Genomic DNA, 22,095 nt, shown 5'->3' with positions numbered 1-22,095 from the left:
TCCCACACAATATACTTTTCTGATTTGCGCGTAAACGATTCAATCGATGTACGGGAACAACTATAAACTAAAGTCCACGCGGACGAAGTCGCGGGCAACAGCTAGTACAGTATATTTTTTCAGAGCGAAGTAACCACTCCTCAAAAGCTGTAGTGCCTTGTACAGGATTTTTAAATATCCGTATGGTTGCCCAAGCGCATACGGCATTCTCGCATCATAGTCGGCCTATTCCAGAGGAAAGAACTAGTCAATACGTCTGGGACCAACTATGTGCGGGTTTCCTCACGATGTTTTCCTTCACCGTACTAGCGTCCGTATGTACTTGAGATCAGAAAATGACTCATAGGTACACGCTCCACCCGGGTTCGAACCTGCACCCTCTAGGAGTGCGAACCGAAGGTCTGCCCATTAAGCCACGGGCGCTCTTTTTCTATAAAGATGATTCTGAAATGGGGCCCTAATCATTTCCATTCATTTACATTTCAACACAAATAAATTACTTGTAACAAGTATGTTGAGTTACCACTTACCAGTAGCTCCTGTAATGAGAATGTTCTTCTTCTCGTAGAAGGTCTGTACGTCGGACAGCCTCTCCATGGTCCTCGCCTGACGGTCCACTTCTATCCTGGATGCTACTGCTTCCTCCACTCTAACATTGTTCCCAATTGTGTCCATTGTGCTGGTTACTTTTGGGCTCTCATCGCTACAACAAATCGAAATTAAAATTTATATATTGCTAAAATGAAATTGTAATCTATATATTTCTTTTTAATGAAATAAGGGGGCAAACGACCAAACGGGTCACCTGATGGAAATCAACTTCCGTCGCCCATGGACACTCGCAGCATCAGAAGAGCTGCAGGTGCGTTGCCGGCCTTTTAAGAGGGAATAGGGTAATAGGGGAGGGTAGGGATGGAAAGGGGAGGGAATAGGGGAGGTTAGGGAAGGGAATAGAGTAGGGGATTGGGCCTACGGTAAACTCACTCACTCACTCGGCGAAACACAGCGCAAGCGTTGTTTCACGCCGGTTTTCTGTGAGAACGTGGTATTTCTCCGTCGAGCCGGCCCATTCGTGCCAAATCATGGTTCTCCCACATTTATTTATATTATTTATATTCTCATTAAGTACTTATATAAAATCCTTTGTCCTGAATGACATTCACATGGAATCAACATACAGCCTAAACCACTAATCGTAGACACTTGTTTGAGGGGAGTGTTCTCCGTATCACGTAGGCGTGCTATAAGAAGGGTTTTATCAAAATTCTTCTCCCAGGGGAGTGAAAGAGGGGTTAAAGTTAGTATGGGACAGCACGATTCCTTAGTTCCTTGTTTGCATAAATATTATTTGATGTATATGTCGTAGGATGATTTGATAAATCCGTGTTTTCGCGAAATCCCTAGAATTTTCGCGAAATTCGATTTATCAAATCATCCTACGACATCGTAGGATGATTTGATAAATCGAATTTTCGCGAAAATTCTAGGGATTTCGCGAAAACACGGATTTATCAAATCATCCTACGACATATATAAATAAGAAGATGTGATTCATTGTTTGTTAAAACATGGACGTTTTGCAATAGATTTTATTCTAATTAAGTAATTACGCTCATTGTACTGTCAAGGAAATTAATGATTGGTAATATGTTTTTTGTCACTGTACACTTTGTTTTTACATACATTTCGAATTGATAATTATATTTTTTTGTGTTGCATATAGTCCATTTAATTAGGAAGGCTCTAGGTCTAGGTCTAGGCTATAATGTGATATCACACTGCGACGAAATATCGATGGAAGAATCAGTGAAAAATTGTGTAAATATGCGTAAAATTATCTGTTTGTTATTAAGTAAGTTAAAAGCACTAATGCTAGACACGGAACTAATAGATGACACTTACGAAAAAAATACCATAAAATAAGAACTATTTTATTTTTTTCTCAACACTGTAAATTTTATTAAGCTTCTCAAGCTATCTGTTATTGTGATAAAAAATATTAGGGACGCCTTCGGGAACAAAATTTTGAAATGTGATCAGTTTTCGTAAGCAATGTGACCGCTAGACGCTAGTACAACAGAACGTGTGTTGGCGATTATATAGGTAGACTAGAATTACAGCGCTTTTATTCTAAACTTGCGATGAATGATGATTCATAATTATTAAAGACATGAGTGGATGAAGCCGGTAACTAACATTTTACAACATAAGAACAATTTCCCATTTTTAGGGTTCCGTACCCAAAGGGTAAAAACGGGACCCTATTACTAAGACTTCGTTGTCTGTCTGTCTGTCTGTCTGTCTGTCGCCAGGCTGTATCTCAAGAACCGCTATAGCTAGACTTTTGAAATTTTCACAGATTGTGTATGTCTGTTGCCGCTATAACAACAAATACTAAAAACAAAATAATATTAATATTTAAGAGGGGCTCCCAAGTCCCATACAACAAACATGATTTTCTTAGCCGTTTTTGCTCGATATCAATAATGGCAACAGGTAGACACTTGAAATTTTCACAAAGGCCTTAAATATATATATGTGTACTAAATATATATAAAGTATTAAATATATATAATCAAATATATATAAAATAAAAAAATTAAGGGGCCTCCCATACAAAAACACAATTTTTGGCCTATTTTTGCTTTATTAACGGTACGGAACCCTTCGTGCGCGAGTCCGACTCGCACTTGGCCGATTACTTCCTTATAATTTGAACAAACCTTGTAACTTACCTATTTCATCATCTAACTAATATATCTATTCTCAAATCGCGGAATTCTGTCTATAGCGGTCATTGACTCCCTGTCAAAAAACTTGTCATTTTCTGTACAAACCGCGAATGACAATGAAGTGACAGGTGATAATATCGTATTTTGCATACACGATGTGAACACAGTATGAATTATATCACTTCAAACTCATAAATAGTTGGAGAATTATTATACGAAGAGGTAACCAAGACTTTTTCCGATGAAAATATAATAGTCTGTTTCTTTACAAGAATTTAATTTTATTCTTAAGTTAACAGAATGCAATGCGAGTATTTTTCACATAGCTCCTAGACTAGAAACGTCAATGACCGCTGGTGCCACCTTAAATTGTCCTGATTATAGATGGCTACTAGATAGACATTTATTTGGTAGGATTTTTTGTATTACGACTAATAATTAATAACTTTAGCGGTATTAAATCATGACAGGCAAGTAATACATTTTAATTTTCCTGGTTTTTTAGTTTTACATATTAATATGGCGGATAGTGTGAATTTTAAACAACTTGTTGTTTTGTGTTGTCGAATTTTATTTGTTTTGGTGTTAAAGTGTGGTGAATTCGATTAATTTGTATTGTGTGTTATACTGACGTAATCGAATCTGAGTCGTTCGTTCGTTAGAAATGGCATTAATTCAGCGGACCTAAAAAACCTACAATTCCTCTCAAATCAATTCAGAAACTGAATCGTCAAGACGAATGTCAAATTAGTACGAATTATTAAGATATGAATTGCAAGCACAGTGACTATTTTGTGATTTTGAAATAATCGACCTAGTGCGAGTCGGACTCGCGCACGAAGGGTTCCGTACCGTTATAGAACAAAAATTGGCCTAAAGTTGTGTTTTTGTATGGGAGCCCGCTTTAAATTTTTATTTTATTTCAATATTATTATTAATTTTTAAAGAACACATATATTTAAGGCCTTTGTGAAAAGTGCCTACCTGTTGCCATTATTGATATCGTGCAAAAAAGGCTAAAAAATCATGTTTTTTGTATGGGAGCCCATCTAAAATATTAATATTATTTTGTTTTTGTAATTGTTGTTATAGCGGCAACAGATAGATATACACAATCTGTAAAAATTTCAGAAGTCTAGCTATAGCGGTTCTTGAGATACGGCCTGGCGACTGACAGACAGACAGACAGACGGACAGACAACGAAGTCTTAGTAATAGGGTCCCGTTTTTACCCTTTGGGTACGGAACCCTAAAAATGAACCATATTATCATATAATCATATTCATAATATTCATTATAATTCTCCAAAGCGACCCTTTTAGCCCCGCAGATAGACTGTCCCACAGATGCTGAGCATTTTGGTAAGTAAGTACATTAATTATTTATACTGCGGCTTCCCTTCCGAAAATATTCACCCTTCGCCACTAAAAGCTAGATAATATTAGATATATTAGCTTAGTAGCTAATATATCTAATATTATCTAGAATATTAGTTAGAAAAGATTTGAATTTGAATTAAACATAGAATCCACATTTTTTTGGATTTCATTCTAGCTAAGTAGTCTTAGCTAGAATGAAATCCAAAAAAATGTGGATTCTATGTTTAATTCAAATTCAAATCTTTTATTTCAGACAATGTATTATAGTCCATATTATTATAAATAGAAAATTACATAGATAATAAAATATGCATTAGAGTCCATATCGTCATGAATGGACATAATATTATTTGATTTTTTTGGTTTAAAATCATTTTGCCGGTCCTAAAAGCCTCCAATAATGCATTAAACGGCCGTATTCAAAATTCAAATTGTTAGTTACGTGGTTCATCCACCCACGTCTTCATTATTAATAATTTAATAAACATTGTTAGGAAATTAATTACGAATATAAGACTTTATATTATTATTACAATACAGGAAATATAAATATTCAAAAACAACATTCAGCTTAGAAGAATTAGTACTTAGTATCAGGCGACGAGATCAAACTAATAAGGAAAGGAAGTGGGTTTTTAAATGTCTGCTTTTGAAAAATATTAATATATTCACGTGTAGATTTATTTGCCGAACAACAACCTTATGATATATAGGAAGCATAATATACCTACCTCATAAAAAGACATGGAAGGTGAAATCCGAAAATATAGGACGGAGGTCGGCCACAGGCGGACCGCGTATAATTATAGTTGAACCCACCGACCGCCAAATATTGTAAATTGTAGTGTACTTATACTACCTATATTGTATCAATTAATACGTAGATATAATAGGTTATACATAATAGGCACTTAATTATTATAGTCTGTAGTTTTTTCTACACTATCCGTATCCCACCTACAAGTTTTGTGAGATTTGTTGACGCCTGCTACATGAGATAGCGAAAAGCACTAACAGCTGCACGGCTGCACCGACTACCGAGAGACATTTAATTTATTTATTGAAGAATTTCACAGAAAATATATGCAGTTTATGGAGGAGTTAGAGCTTGATTTTCTATGTAATTAAAAGTGTAAGACATTGTTAGTAGTTTCTGATAAATCTACTAGCTATTTGACTGAGCTTTGCTCGGTATTCGATAAAACACGAATAAAATGACATTTTCTAGAAATGATTCCAAGCTAGAAATTGCTCGTTTAAAGATATAAGATATACGTAGCCGCGAATCGAACTGTTTTTGAAAAAGTACACTTCCTGCCATTGGATAGTGTTTTAAAAAAATCGGCCAAGTGCGAGTTGGACTCGCGCACGAACGGTTCCGTACCACAATAGAGCAAAAATAGACTGAAAATTGTGTTTTTTGTATGGGAACCCCCCTTAATTACTTCATTTATTTAAATTTTATTATAAATTATTAAAGTACAAATAAAACGGAGTATTTCGTAAATATTTCAAGTGCCTATGTATTGCCGTTATTGATATCGAGCAAAAAATAGCAAAAAAAACATGTTTGTTGTATGGGCTGCCATACAACAAACATGATTTTTTTGCTATTTGTAATATCAGTAATAATAAAAAAAGCCCCCTTAAATATTTAATTTATTTTGTTTTTAATATTTGTTGTTATAACGGAAATAAAATTTAAGAAGTCTAGCTATAGCGGTTCTTGAGTTACAGCCTGGAGACACACAGACAGACGGACGGACATCGAAGTCTTAGTAATAGGGTCCCGTTTTTACCCTTTGGGTACGGAACCCTAAAAACGCATTTCGAAAATCGATATGACAGCCATACTTTTTTTAGCCGTCTAAATTATGGGCTCTTTTTACCCATTATCAATTTTTATCTCTTTTCCTTAGCTTTATTTATTAGGTTGGAGAAAAAGTTTCTTCACATTTTATATGAAAGTTCAAAAAGTTTTTTATAAAGTTTATTTAGAAGTGACTAAAGTACTTATACTCGTATAGGTGCCATTTTGTTCGATAACTTTTTGCCATCTTGTTGGTAGGAACTAGGGACATGATCCCATTGCTATAAAAATTTTGGGGCTTCTGATGAAAAAACTGGGACTAGTGATTCCTCTTGTGATGCCAACCTGACACTGCCTAAGGAATTCTGCAGCGACCGAAACAGGTGGAAATCTGAAGGTGCAAGGTCAGGACTATACGGCGGATGCATTAACACCTCCCAGCCAAACTCCCGTAATTTTTGCTGAGTGGCTAAAGAGAAAACCCCCGTTCTGTTAATTAATTCCGGTCGCTTTCTCTCAACTTCTTACTTTAATCTCATCAGTTGTTCGCAGTACAGTTCAGAATCGATGGTTCTGCCTGGCGGTAACAGCTCATAATGAATAATGCCCTTCCAATCCCATCACACACACTGCACAGCATCACCTTGTTGCGAGTAAACTCGGGTTTCGCCACAGGCTGTGAAGCTTGACCGGCCTTTGCAGACCACGATCTTTTTCGCACGTTCTTGTCGTAGGTACGTGATCCACTTTTCATCACCAGTTATCAGCTTCTTCAATAATGGTTCGGTTTCATTATATTACGTCGTAATAAAGAATCACAAAATATGAGTACACGGTTCATTAGGTTTCTTTCAGTGAGCTCATGAAGCACCCAAATATCGAGCTTTTTGTGTACCCAGCTTTTTTCAAATGCGTCAAAACTGTCAATCCCCAGTTCTTCAGCTACATCTTATCTACTAATATGCAGATCTTGCTCCACTTTTTAAAAAATGGCATCAGTTTTGTCCGTAACAGGGCGCCCAGAGCGACGTGCATCTTTGATATCAAAATTTCCGGATTCAAAACGCTTAAGGTGAACTCACGCCGTGTTATAACTTATAGTAATAAAAAACATGTTGGATGTGTTTCAGAAGCAATGGACCAGCAAAACATGGAAAGGGCGTAAGTGACGAAATGGTTTTTGTCGCGTAATTTGAAAACCATAAATACATTTAATATAAGCTATAGGCAAATTAAATTGTATGCTTGAACCAATCTATGTACAAATGGAAGCTTAAATCATTCTCCTCTGTTGGCAAAATAGGAAACCTTTTTTTACAGAGGTATTTTTTATTGATTATTCTGTGTTATAAAAGTTGACCAATCGTGTTATGCTATGGGTAATTCAAAGACAAAGATATGATGAATACTGACAATGAACTTTAATATCTTAGCTTTAGTCATTTCTGAGAAAAATCGATATCGCTACAGCCTGAAATTATCAAGGCATCGCCTTAAATCAAACTTGCGCTACTCTCACAGAAGAGATACTGCATTAGGTCCATAAACATTACAAATTTTTTTCGCGGCTTGTGTTGCATTTTTACCTTTTTTGTAATACAATTTTAAAATATATCTAATTTCTTCATTAGAATCACTCATTTTAACAATAAGAAAAACAAATGAAAATCTCTCATTTACCTAATCTGATTTTATCTGTGATACCAAAATCAGCCAGATACAATTATTGGTATAGCCCAAGAGATTTTATGACAAGTTCATACATACTATAATGCGAAAATACTTTTTCCACAACCTATTATTATTGTCTGTTTTTACCAAGAATAATTTTTAATTAATATTTTTATTTCAAGTTACTTATGCATTACGAAATTATTGAATATCATCATTATTAAACATAAATTGATCAGTGATTATGAATTTTATAATCCTGGAAAACCGATTTTGACCTCCGTGTCACAGTTCAGTTTGACAGTTCTAAGTGTTATATTTCTGGGACACGTAACGCGTCGTTTAACTCAAAATTCTCTACTACCAGAATTTTCAAGCATCTTTAAATATTTTTTTCGATTACATGCTAATCCGCAAGGCACGTTTGCTTACCAACATTATGCTTATGTGTAAATATTATTAATTATGTACATATTGTATATAAACACTTACGGCTCACGTCTGCCGACCGAAGCCACTAAGTTGTACTGAGTACAATCCTTGCAAAGGTCACTAATATAGGTGTTACATCTCCTTAGGAATTAATGCTTAGAATACACTTTGTGACGTACAGAAAAAGCGAGATAAAGGATTACATCAGACTAGAATACAAATAAACGTTCGTCTACTCTGCGTACACGGCGCATTAAATATTCGGATCCGTCTGAAAACCGACCGAAGTTTAGAAAATATGTCCTTAGTCCGAAGTTGCTTCGTATCGTAGACATATTGTGAGAAACTTCGGAGGCACGTAACAAACTTCTGTCGGCCCAAGCCCCTCTTTGAACGAAAGTATTTAGGAGTAGGAAACGCACTCCGAAGTAGACCTAAGTAGACAGACTGCAACTGGTATCTAAATAACTTGGGTGCATATTTTTAATAAAACGTGAATTCATACACTTTAAAATTTAGAAAAATCAGGTTTATTGTCGTGACAGAAAAGTTGGTATCCTTGATCCTTATGGTCGATTTACACGGGTGACTAATGGGTCGATTTTAGTCACCCGGCAAGTAAATCGGCCATTACTCAAAATCTGAGCAAAAAATATTAAAATTGGTCGGTGATTTACTTGATGCCGTGACTGAGACCGTTACATTTTCGTGTAAAGTCATTCCCCTTAAGAAAATTTTCCTAAAAAAGTTCAAGAGATTTTGTGTAAAGTGCCTGATAGACGTACGAAGTTAAAGTACGCGGGTTTTAAGTTCGCGAACTTACTCGGCTCGCTACGGTGACACACGAGAATCGCTCACACTGGATTACCATGCCCCCACTAGGCTCGCTCCTCGCGGCCCGCGGCTCGCGGCTCTTTGCCGACACACATGACACAGACGATTAAGATCATCGAGCCATAAGTCCGCGTACATACTCGCACGTCTGTCACCCCCTTTATAAGTACCTACATGGTATAACAAAACAAAGTGATAATACTAATAGTGTAAATATAAGTTCGCGGTATATATTTCAAGTGACACCAATAAATATTTTATTTTCTTTCAGCACTGCTATTTTCACAGTGAACTCTCTACCTACAGGGTATCTATACACACCCTAAAGTATTATCACTTAGTTTTGTTACACTCTGTGTACAATTTATACTTTGTTTATTAACAATACGAGTAGTCAGAAGACAGATCACCTGATAGAAAGCGATTATTATCGTAACCTAAACACTTCGCGGCATCGTTAACAGAAGTGCGTTGCCGCCTGACCCTTTGAGAGGAGACCCTCTTCAGGTTTGCAGGAAAGGATCTACGATGTCAATTTTGTGCACACGCCATTACTTACCTACGTTCCAAATAATTCATAACTCATGATCTTTATTTGCAAAAATATGGCTTACAATATCGCTCATATTTTGGTACAACAACGGCGTAATTACACTTTAACACTAGAAAGACCGGAGCGGTCAAATGACCGCATTTTCGTTTTTAATTTGCGATATTTTTGTTACCGTTGCGTGAAATTCGTTTTCCTCTCGTGACATTTAATAATTTTCGATTGTTTAAATTGTGATAACGTGTTTTAATGATTGCTCAATAATTATAAGTTTTAAATAACAACCTACCTAGAAAGACCGTAGCGGTCAATTGACCGCTTGAATAAAATTTCTAAAGAAAGTGAGGTTTTCTTGCAAGTTTTATTTTTCTTTCAAATTCTTATTATTATTATGTTTTGTTTGTGTATTGTATTTGAAATGTAATTTAAAATTTATGAAAAACTTGACTGAAATAGACTTGTCAATGACTCATAGGACAAAAGTGGGATAAATACTTTTATTTACATAAATGGTCTAAAATTTCACATTTTTATATGTAAAAATAATGGTAATATATTTACAAATATAGTATGTGCACAAATAAAACCTTTTGCCTTGCTTGTTTTGATACTGTAACGTATTTCAAGATTTTTGCCTAATGAAACCCTGTTTCTTGAAAATTATCAACGTTACTACAAAAATCTGTGTAAATTTTCATAGTATTGTTGCCTGAGTTGACCTAACACAGCCAGGGTTTATGTTTAAATATTTGTGCTAAGTTAATTTTATTTTTTGTTTTACCTACACAAACGAAGCAAATAACAAAGTAAAGGTTGCAAATTGTAGTTTTATGAAAATATGATACAAATTGTTATATTTATGCTAATTTTAAGTATATTCCATTTCAAAAGCATATTTTCTGTACTTTTTTAGCTTTAGTGATAAAAGATTTTTATATTGTAACCAAAAATACGACACGAATAAATAATAGTTTTGTCCTCCAATAGGGTATTTTCATCAAGCTGTTCATAGCTTCTAAACGTGAATTACTGTACATAAGAGTAACTTTACCATTCTATTGCTAAAATGAGAAAATATAAAATATGAAAAAACGGTGTTTTATCCTCAAATACTGGAACAAAACCAATAAATCTTGTGGAGTCATTATAATGTCATTATATCAGTAGCAGGTCTATAAAATGCTTTTTTAAATAATTTTCTTGAATAGTTGTTCTAAAATTTAATTTAGTTACATTTATAAATAATAACATGATCAATAAAATGCAAAAGCAAAATAATAAGACAAACAAAAAAATGTAAAAACATACGATGGGTCATTTGACCGCTCTTGGTCTTTCTAGGAAGTTCAGAATTCCGGTCTTTCTAGTGTTAACCAATTTTACAGGAGACCCAATCAAAGATTTGTATTCAATGTATGGCGTTTTGGAAAGACTTATTATATACCGACTCTATTTGAAAGGTAAGGTTTTTTATTAGAGTTCCAGACTTTTCGGTACATCATACATTACCTAAATTATTGGCATTCATATAACGATATATTGTATGTAAATACGTCATTGTTTCCTCAGAATTTAATTTAAAAAATAATGCATGTACGCTAAGGGATTTTGCATTTGTGACAAAATAAAACTAAGTAAATTAATAAATTAACTTTACAATAGTTTTAAATCAGTTCAAAACCTGGCGCCTTTTGGCGCCCCTTTTTGGCGCCCCTTTTTGGAGCCCCTTTTTATCCGGCGCCCTGCCCTAGTAGATAAGTGGCAAGCGATTATCGTAAACACCAACAAAATGTATGCGATATGACATAAGTCATCGCTTCGCTAGCGAAGACTAATGTCAAATCCCATACATTTTGTTGGCGTTGGCGTTTACCATTTACGATAATCGCTTGCCAGTGTGTCTAGCCCTCTGGTCGGTCGCCCAGCGTCCCCCCCCCCCCCCCCCTCCCTCACCCTTAACGTCGCTACTGTACATAACTGTGTTGGTGCTAAAACTACGAATAATAAAAACTACTTATGCTAAAAACAATACAAATTAACTGAGTGCAAAAAATCATATCCACGTTGAGATGGAAGGTTCATGCCACTGTCTAGCTAGCGCAGTTCTCGAGATACAGCCTGGAGCCTGGATAGACACGTCGAAGACAGTAGTGTCTAGGTGTCGAAGTCTTAGTAGTCCTGTCTTTAACCTTAAGCTTTGGTTACGGAACCCTTAAAAATAATAAAGAAAATCGTTTACTAAATAGTAAAAATTAAGCTCCTACTCCAATATTAATGTCGAGGGGAGGTTTCATTGAAATTTAAATATAGCACGGCCCCCTTGTGGGCGCTGAAGGTCTAAAGGGGGACGGTGTGGGACCCAGAAAAAAAATGGGGGCGTTGTGTAGAGGGGTAATTTGTATTTTCATTTCATCCGGATACTTTTAAATTGAAACAATTGGGGGCGCTAAAACATAATTTGTTCTCAAAGTGGGCAGTAAACAAAATAAGTTTGGGAACCCCTGATTTACACAGTGCCCAAGTGTGTAAACAATACACTGAGTCTGGAACACGCATTGTTCCTTTTACTCCCAGTGAGATTTCCTGTTTTTTAGTTTGAAAATTTGGATTTCAGGTGCTGGGCTTTTTACATATTATTGTAAATCCAACGCATGGATTATTATCTTACTTATTTGACAATCGGGTGAACTCAGCGAGTTTACCCGATTGTCAAATAAGTCATATTGGGCCAACTCATAGAGCCAGCGTTTTAGGCCAACGTGTAGAGTACGGAATGTCGCTCCCAAGGCATGGGCGCCGGCAGGGAGGTGCCAGGGGGTGCACTTGCATCCCTTCGGAATCTCAGGATCAACAGGAATTTGATTGAATTTTTAATTCAATTCAGAGTTTTTGACCGAACTTACTAATGACGTTTTCTATAAAGTTATCTTTATTATCCTTGGTTATCTTCCCTCGGTGGACAGTTAATCCAGACATGTTGTTCGTAAAAAGTAAAAAGAAAAAAAAAGAAAACTAAAATCTGCACTCCTTGGAAATTATTTCTGCCGGCGCCTATGTTCCAAGCCCCAAGTTATCGCGAAGTAAGCCTCCACACGTTGGCTCAATGCACCGCTCCATACGTTGGCCCAATGCACCGCTCCATGCGTTGGCCCAATGCGCCGCTCCATGCGTTGGCCCAATGCACTGGTTCCATGCGTTGGCCCAATGTATACAACCAACCTTAGGACACACCACACAAAATCCCCATTTTGTGCAAAAATAACACGTGCCCAAGTAACACGTGAGTCGTAACTCGTGACTAAAACATCCTCCTTAAATATGATCAGTCTAGCGCAGTTAGGTATAGTCAACTTGCGGCCCGCCGCGTCGGGACTTCGTCATTGGCCCGCGTTAAGTTAAAGTTAAACGTAGATTGTTTCGAGATACATTGTTTGATATTAATACGTAGAGTCGAGAAAATTTTTGCACTTTTAAATCTCTAACTTTGTACAGCGTTATTTTTTACCCCTTGGGGTTGCGGCCCACGTCACCAAGACTATAAGTTTTGGCCGAATAACAAACAGGTTGAGTATCGTTGGTCTAGCGCGATGTGACGTATCCACTCACTCGACAGTGCGGCGTTAGTATTCGCAGCACGACCGCTGACCGTTGAATGAGGCTAGTGAAATAGGTCGCCGGTTCGACTCCGGACGTTGTTATGCCAGAACATGCTTCATAATATTCAACCCATTATTGAGTTTATTGAAGTATTATAATACGTAATGGTTAGCACAGGGGTTCCCAAACTGTGCGCCGCGGTGCCCTGGCGCGCCGTGAAAATGCAAGAGGGGCGCCCGCGCCGTGACTCGATTCTCCATCCACAAATATTATAAAATAGATTTATAATATCTATATCTACTCGTATACATATTATAAAACAAAGTCGCTTTGTTCCCTTTAATCTTTAATACTACGCAACGGATTTTGATGATTCTTTCAGTGTTAGATAGCCCATTTATCGAGGAAGGCTAATAGGAGCGAAGAAATAGAGGAAATGTGGAAAAAACGGGGAAAATATTTGAAAGAGCTAACTTGAACGCGCTAATCTCAGGAACTGGTCCGATTTGAAAAATTCTTTCAGTGTTAGATAGCCAATTTATTGAAGAAGGCTATAGGTTATATTTTATCACGCTAAGATTAATAGGAGAATGTGGAAAAAACGGGGGAAATTATTTGAATGGGCTTATCTCGCGAACTACTGGAGCAATAAATAACATAAAATGTTATTTGGCACATATAAGAAGTAGACCACGTGAAGGATCATAGGCTATCGATTTTAATCATTTTTTCAGTGGCTATATATTTTATACCCGTACGACGCCGGGGCGGGTCGCTAGGTATTTATGTAAAGCAGATAGATGATTAAATATAAATTATTTTGTTTTTTTTTTTATTATTGGCCTCATTTACCTGCTTAACTTAACTATAATCATTAAAGATGTTTACTTATGTATATTTTTCTAATAGCTAGGTAAAGTAGGGCGCCGTAACAAAATGTTTGCTACGTGGAACTGCGCCGTAGGCTGAAAAAGATTGGGAACCCCTGGGTTAGCATTTAAATATGTAGGTGACGAAATTTGAGACTATTTTCTAAATCTTAGAGCTTATAGATATTAAGATTATTAATTAAAATAGATAGTATTTATCTATCTAATATTTACAATAATAAAACTGTAGAAATGAAAATAGATATTAAAAAAATAATAAGCGGGGGGTGTCACTACATCGCTACGCCGCCAAACATGTATAGTTAATATAGTAAGTTTTTTTGTCTGTCTGTCTGTCAGTCTGTATGTTTGTTCCAGCATCACACGTAAACTACTGATCCGATTTGAATGCGGTTTTCGCAGATATATTTGTGTTTTTCCCCCTTAACATCTGGTGTATAAAATTTTTCCCCCACCCCTCTAAGGGGACAAAAGAGGGGGTAAGATTTTGTATCAAACTTTTTTCTTTATCACGAAAACTACTGATCCGATTTGAATACAGTTTTCGCAGATATATTTGTCTTCTTCCAATCTGTCTGTCCGTCTGTCCGTCTGTCCGCAGACGCAAAATATAGACTTACGATTTGTATTTGCATCAGACAGTAAGTACTTACTAGCAATAACGTTGTATATAGAGAAGCTGTATGTACCGAATAACACGTGTAAGTTGTAACGTATTAATAACGTTTAGCGTTGTAAATCCTATTTCCTATTATCCATACTTCCATACTAATGCTATACATGGGAAAGTGTGTTTGTTTGTTTATTTGTTTGTTTGTTTGTCCTTTCTTCACGCCCAAACGAAGCAACCAATTGACTAGATTTTTGGCATAGACTTTGAAAGAATGGAGAGTAACATAGGCTACTTTTGGTCTTAGAAAAACATCATGATCCCAAAGGAAATTCGAATTTCACGCGAGCGAAGCCGCGGGAAAAAGCTATTCTAAGTAAAACTAATAGCTTGTTATAGAGTTTAGGCTTATTCGTATATCAGAACCACAGTTTTAAGGGAAACAGTTTTTTTTTTTTTTTTTTTTATGAAATAAGGGGGCAAACGAGCAAACGGGTCACCTGATGGAAAGCAACTTCCGTCGCCCATGGACACTCGCAGCATCAGAAGAGCTGCAAGTATGTTGCCGGCCTTTTAAGAGGGAATAGGGTAATAGGGGAGGGTAGGGAAGGGAAGGGAAGGGAAGGGAATAGTTGAGGATAGGGAAGGGAATAGGGGATTGGGCCTCCGGTAAACTCACTCACTCGGCGAAACACAGCGCAAGCGCTGTTTCACGCCGGTTTTCTGTGAGAACGTGGTATTTATCCGGTCAAGCCGGCCCATTCGTGCCGAAGCATGGCTCTCCCACGTATAATATAGCAATATTAGTCCCTGTCATATTGCTATACTGTGTCAGAACTGTTTTATTGTTGTAATCTTAATTAATGAATACTAAAATTCGCCGTAGCACATGGACACTCGCAAGATCGGAGAGTTGCAGGTACGTTGCGGGTCTTTATGAGGGAATACGCTCTCTTCTTGAAGAGAAAGCAGGTCGTATTGGTCATCAAGGTGATGAGGATGGTATATTTTTCGCGTGGAACGATGGCGAAAAGTTGCAGGTGGTATGATTACGAACAATTCCTCAGAGCACTCCCCGTGATACAACCGATAGAGGATACAGAGTCGAGCTACATTTCGGCGTGATTCCAAGGGTTCCAAGCTGTTTGAAACACTATGACAGTCAACAAACGTAGTGATTATAATATTCTCTTTGCAGTCAACAATTCGAGCGGCCCTTCGGTGAATATACGATCCAGGAGTAGTTGGTATTTTGGAGCCCCTGCCCAGAGATGCGCCTTATAGAGTTATAGGCGTTGCATTGGTCCGGCCTCCGGACTGAAATACTGTCTAAATCTTCGAGTCGAATTAATCATATTATATTATAATTTATATTGTAATAAAATAAAACTAAAATAGATTTCACGTTTGTTTTTAAAATTTTATTATGATGCATGGAATTTGTTGTATCTTTAAACAATTATTATTTAAATAGTTATTTTTGTTATGAATGCAAAATGCAAGTGCATTATAATTTACTTGGATATCTGAATAACAATAATTAATATATTTATTTAAATAATACTAAGTAATTTATATTTTTTAATGTGCTAAAACTTTTATTATTATGTTTGCAAAGATAATATAAGAATAAGAAAAAAAAAACACATTATCTATAAGTACTAATATTATAATTGGGAAGAGTTAGTTTGTTTGTTTGAACGCGCTAATCTCAGGAACTACTAGTCCGATTTGGAAAATTCTTTCAGTGTTAGATAGCCCATTTATCGAGGAAGGCTATAGGCTATATTTTATCACGCTAATACTAATAGGAGCTAAGAAATAGAGGAAAGTGTGGAAAAAACGGGGGGAAATTATTTGAAATAACTTATTTGAACGCGCTAATCTCAGGAACTACTGGTCCGATTTGAAAAATTCTTTCAGTGTTAAATAGCGCATTTATCGAGAAAGGCTATATTTTATCACGCTAAAGCCAATAGGAACAAAGGAATAGAGAAAAATGTGGAAAAAACGGGATAAATTATTTGAAAGGGCTTATCTCACGACTCATATTCGAGTATAACCACACTAATGGGGATCGAATATGATACAATAAAAAAAAAATGATTTACTGGAAAGAGAACTTGTACATCTGAGCAAATTAAAAGTTTCTAAAAAGACAAAAGAATGTAAACTAGGAGAAGAAGTAGTAAAACTAATGAAAGATAGGCATTTAATGCTACTGAACAGAAAAGACAACCACGATAAAATAGCAAACATTAGCAAGAAAATTCAAGAATCTATAAGGAAACATAGAAAAACTGAACGATTAAAAATATTAACAAAACAAATAGAAAAAACAGGAGGCATAAATAGAGGTCTTAAACAACTAAGAGAATTCACACAATGGATACCCAGAATAAAGGCAAGAGGCAGTAATAGCAAACTGATGTCAAAAAGACCATTAATCGTCAAGGAAGCTACTGATTTTATAAAGCACTATATACAGAAACAGACAAAATAGTAGTAACGATAGCCAAACAGAAGGATATAGTTGATGAAGAAATACCTTGCATTCTAGAAACCGAAGTTACAAAATCAATAAAGTCGCAAAAAAATGGCAAGGCACCAGGAGCCGATGGAATCACAAACGAATTACTAAAAGAATCCATTCCTGCGGTAGCTAAATATCTGACGCTTCTTTTTAATGAAATACTTACCTCTGAAATAATACCAACTCAATGGTCTACAAATACTATTGTGCTTCTACATAAGAAAGGGAATAAAAATGATATAAATAATTACAGACCCATATGTTTAATGACCAATATTTACAAAATATTCTCTAAAATAATTCTCGACAGAATAACTAAACGCCTAGAAGAAACTCAACCCAGAGAACAAACGGGTTTTCGCTCCGATTACTCCACGATTGACCATATTCATGTTGTCAAGCAAGTGATCGAAAAATGCAATGAATATAGGCAAAGGTATTATATTGCATTCATCGATTACAATAAGGCCTTTGACTCTCTAAGCCACAAATATATATGGAAAACGCTTGAAAATCAGGGTGTAGAAAGTAAATATATTAAAGTTATCAAAAAAATGTACAAGAATATGAAAGCAACAATTCAACTCGAACATCCAGGAGAAGAATTTAATATTGAACGTGGTGTTAGACCAGGAGATCCACTCTCTCCAAGACTTTTCACCGCGGTACTAGAAGATATATTTAGAGGCTTAAACTGGAAAAACAAAGGAATAAACATTAACGGAATAAACCTTCACCATCTGAGATTTGCTGATGATATCGTGATATTCGCAAGAAACCCAGAAATGTTACAAACTATGCTGCAAGAATTAGTAAGCAGAAAGGCAGGACTAACCATGAATGCAACAAAAACAAAACTAATGACCAACGCAGAAAAAGAAATAATAGAAATAAATAGTAATACCATAGAATATGTTGATGAATATGTATATCTAGGGCAATTAATATCGATAAAAGATCAGCATAACAAAGAAATTGAAAGGAGAATTGGTAATACTTGGAAACGATACTGGTCATTAAAATAAATTTTTAAAAATAAAGAACTGCCAATGCCTATAAAAAGCAAACTCTACAATACATGCATTTTACCTACTACTACTATCCCATTCTACTTTAAACCAACTCCAAATCGCCAACATAGCGCTAAGGACATTAAAAAAAGTGACAAACAGAATATACCAACCTCTACAGAAATTGACTCACATAATACTCTACCTAATAAGTTATTTCGTTCCAAAACACAATAAATATAATTTAAGAATATTACACCAAAATATAGCGGGTGCAATAAACAAAACCGAAGAAATTGACTTCGCATTGCTATATTTATCAAAACAGTGTAAAAAAATTGATATCTTATGTCTGACTGAAACCTTCATAAAAAAGGGGAGTGAAAACCTATTGAAGCTAAATGGTTACAAATTAGTCACATCATTTTCGCGTAATACCAAAAGAGGAGGATCCTGCATTATTTTGAAGAATGACATTATGAATTTTAAAGTTTTAACTTGTATTAATAAATATTCCTGTGATTTTGAATTTGAATGCTGCGGAATCGAACTATTAGAACCCAAGATAATTGTAATTTGTATTTATAGAACTCCAAATAGTAACCCCCATATTTTCATATCGAACTTAGAAAAACTTCTCACAAAAATATCATATCGATCCAAAAAGATCATCTTGTGCGGAGACTGGAATTTTGACACCTTAAAGCCTTATAAAAATTGCAACGACCTAATGAGTATCCTAAAGAACTTCAACATAGAGATGCATATAAAATCAGCAACTCGTCAACATGCATGTCTCGACCAGATTGCGAGCAATATTAAAGAAATTAAAACCGAAATTTCTCATTTAGGACTTTCAGACCATGAAACATGCCAAATTCTTACTTTAAACACTAACAAAAAAATACATTTAATTAGCTGGAGTGAAAAAATTAGGGATTTTAATAAACAAAATATCATGAAATTCTGCGACGCTATCTCCTCAATTTCATTCTCTGAAGTATATGAACAACATACTCTGACGGACTCATTTAATAAATTACACGAATTATTTGTTTTATTTTTTAATTTGTGTTTCCCAATCTATACAATAAAAAAATACGGTAATACAAGATCGAAAAGCACGTGGCTAACTAAAGGCCTAAAAAAGTGTTGCATAAAAAAAAGGTTACTGTTTTTAAAATGCTTAAAAATTAAAAATAACAACTACAAATTATATAAAAGATATGCTTTAATATTAAAAAAAATGCTTACATAAATCAAAACAGCTACAAAATAAAAATTACATTTTAAACAATAAAAATAAATGTACAGCGACTTGGAAAATAATAAATCAAAATACTGGTGATCCTATGTCAAATCGAAACATAGACGGAATTTATCATAACAATAAATATTACAGAAATCCATCTGACATTAGCAAAATATTTAATGATTACTTTATAAATACGACTAATAATAATAATCTTAAAATTGAGATTTCTTCTTTAAGTAAAACTATAGCTTCGCATACAAATACAATTTTTCTTAATCCAACAGATCCCTTTGAAATATACACTATAATTAACGGTCTTAATAAAACAAATTCGGTAGGCTTCGATGAAATTAACACTAATATTATTAAACTCTGTTCAAAATACATCTGTAAACCGTTAAGTTACGTTATCAATCTTTCATTTCAAGAAGGTAAATTTCCGGATCTCTTAAAGAAATCAATAGTAAAGCCACTGTTCAAAAAAGGAGATAAAACAAATGTTAGTAACTATCGCCCAATCACCCTCATCCCTATCTTCTCAAAATTTTTTGAAAAAGCGATGTTAAGACTCCAGAATTTCATATCAAGGCAAAACATCATTACCAACGTGCAGTTTGGGTTTCAAAAAAACAGCACCACATCTTTGGCATGTTTCAATCTTATAAAACAAATTACCGAGTCTCTTAATAACCATGTACCAGTGACCGGCGTATTCCTCGATACGAGTAAGTATGAGTAAGACTTCGTCCACCATGGTCTCTTACTTCAAAAATTAGACAAATATGGGATCAGAGGTGTTGCTTATGATTGGATCAAAAGCTATCTAACAGGTCGCGTTCAGTGTGTAGAAATAACTAAAATGGACGGAAATGTCAAAGTCTCTAGCAGATCTGAATACGAATTAAACGAATATGGTGTACCGCAGGGAGGTTTACTAGCGCCCGATTTGTTTCTGCTATACATTAACGATCTCCCCAACGTCACCCACCATGAAACAATTTTATTTGCCGACGATACAACGTTAATCATTAAATGTGAAAACAGAGAAACTTACGAAGAAGATATTAACCTAGCACTTAGAAATATTGTTAAATGGCTTAATGACAACAACTTACACATAAACACTGACAAAACACAAGTTATACAATTTCAAAACTATAGAAGAGAAAAAATAAATTTAGACATAAAATATGACAACAAAAAAAATTGTGAGGTAGATAACGCAAAATTCCTAGGTATCATGATAGATAAATATTGCAATTGGAAGGTCCATGTAGAATACATTTGTGACAAGCTTGACCGTTTTGTTTACGCAATTAAAAAAATAAGGCAAACTGTGAGCACTGAAGCGGCTCTAACGGCATACCACGGCTACGTTTCTTCTAATCTTTCCTATGGTCTTTTGCTATGGGGTAATTCGGTAGAAATTGAAAAGTCTTCAGAGTGCAAAAAAAGTGTGTTAGAGCTATTTCTGGCGCCTCGCCCATGGACAGTTGTAGACCGCTTTTTAAAAAATACAACATATTGCCATTAGCTTGCATGTACATTAAAGAAATATGTATCTTTGTTAAGTTTCATGCACAGTATTTTGAATTAAAATCAGAAGTAGAACGTAAAAATAACAGATTTAAATATAAACTTTATCGTCCAAAATGTAATTTAGATATCTATAAAAATAATGCATTCATACAAGCCATTGACATATATAATAACTTACCAGACTGTTTCAAATCTCTGTCATTTAATTCATACAAAAAAAAGTTAAATATATGGCTCTTAGAAAAATGTTTTTATAACCTAAACGACTACTTGTTGTATTCAGAACGAAAACAATACCCGACCTAAATTAACTCTAGAAATTGTATTAATTGTAATCTAATCTAAATTACTGACATTTATATTATAATAGTTGACATGTATAATACTTATATTGACAAAAAATGTGATACTCTTGACTAAAATGAAATACTGGATTGGTTAATATGTAGAAATATTTTTGTATAAAAATATCTAATTAATTTATGAATAATGTTAAATTTATTTTAATTTGTTCTGTATACAGTAATGATATTCACATACCATTGTTATGGTAGGATATGTAAGAACTATTATAACCTTTGTTACCCTTTTGACTACATATCTGTGAATAAATGATCTTGATTCTTGATTCTTGATACCATGTCTAACGTATGGATGCCAAACATGGCCAGGAACAAGTAAAAGTAACCTAATTAAAAAATAAAGTAAAAAAAACGAACTGTTTGCCAGCGTAACATGGAAAGAAGCATGCTGAATATAAAGTTAAAGGACAGATGGAGGTCATCAAAAATACGAGATACAACTAAGGTCACAGACACGCCAAATCAAACGATGGGAGGAAGATTTACCAAAAGTATGGAGAAGGCTAGCTCGTAACAGAGAAGATTGGAAGAAACTAGGGGAGGCCTATGTCAAAGGACAACCTGACCACCAAAATGGTTGCTGATAAGTGATTAGTTTTAGTTTAAAGTTAGTTATACAACAAGTAACAACTGTATTTTTTATGTTAAGTATATCCTGTAAAAGTTTAAGTGGTCAGCGAATAAAGGATTTTATTATTACTATTTATTATTATATCTCACGACTACTGGAGCAATTTTTATGTTAGTTGGCACAGATAAGAAGTAGACCACGTGAAAGATCATAGGCTATTTTTTGTGGACTAATTTATCTGTGAAATATCTAATTTACGCGGGCGAAGATGCGCGAAACGTTATATTTCGCGTGGTCACGACATCACGCGTAAATGGCTG

The 22,095-nt window shown here is 35.1% G+C and overlaps 1 protein-coding gene across 2 annotated transcripts in view; it reads right to left on the bottom strand.

Annotated features, from left to right (window-relative positions):
- LOC121726954 (fatty acyl-CoA reductase wat-like) overlaps positions 1-22,095 on the bottom strand; it is a 57,109-nt gene that overhangs the window by 25,661 nt on the left and 9,353 nt on the right. Inside the window, exons 1-2 of one of the 2 annotated variants that reach the window (XM_042114610.1) lie at positions 8,085-8,126; positions 531-703 (exon numbers count right to left, since the gene is read on the bottom strand). In XM_042114610.1, the coding sequence (XP_041970544.1) occupies positions 531-675 (145 nt within the window). In that variant the 5' untranslated portion in view covers positions 676-703; positions 8,085-8,126. Of the gene's footprint in view, positions 1-530; positions 704-8,084; positions 8,127-22,095 lie in introns of those variants that run through there. The other variant, XM_042114609.1, reaches the window with a different exon arrangement.

Source organism: Aricia agestis, chromosome 5 (assembly GCF_905147365.1).
Source record: "Aricia agestis chromosome 5, ilAriAges1.1, whole genome shotgun sequence".
Classification (NCBI taxonomy): Eukaryota; Metazoa; Arthropoda; class Insecta; order Lepidoptera; family Lycaenidae; genus Aricia; species Aricia agestis.
This window is presented reverse-complemented; position numbering and strand designations above follow the sequence as displayed.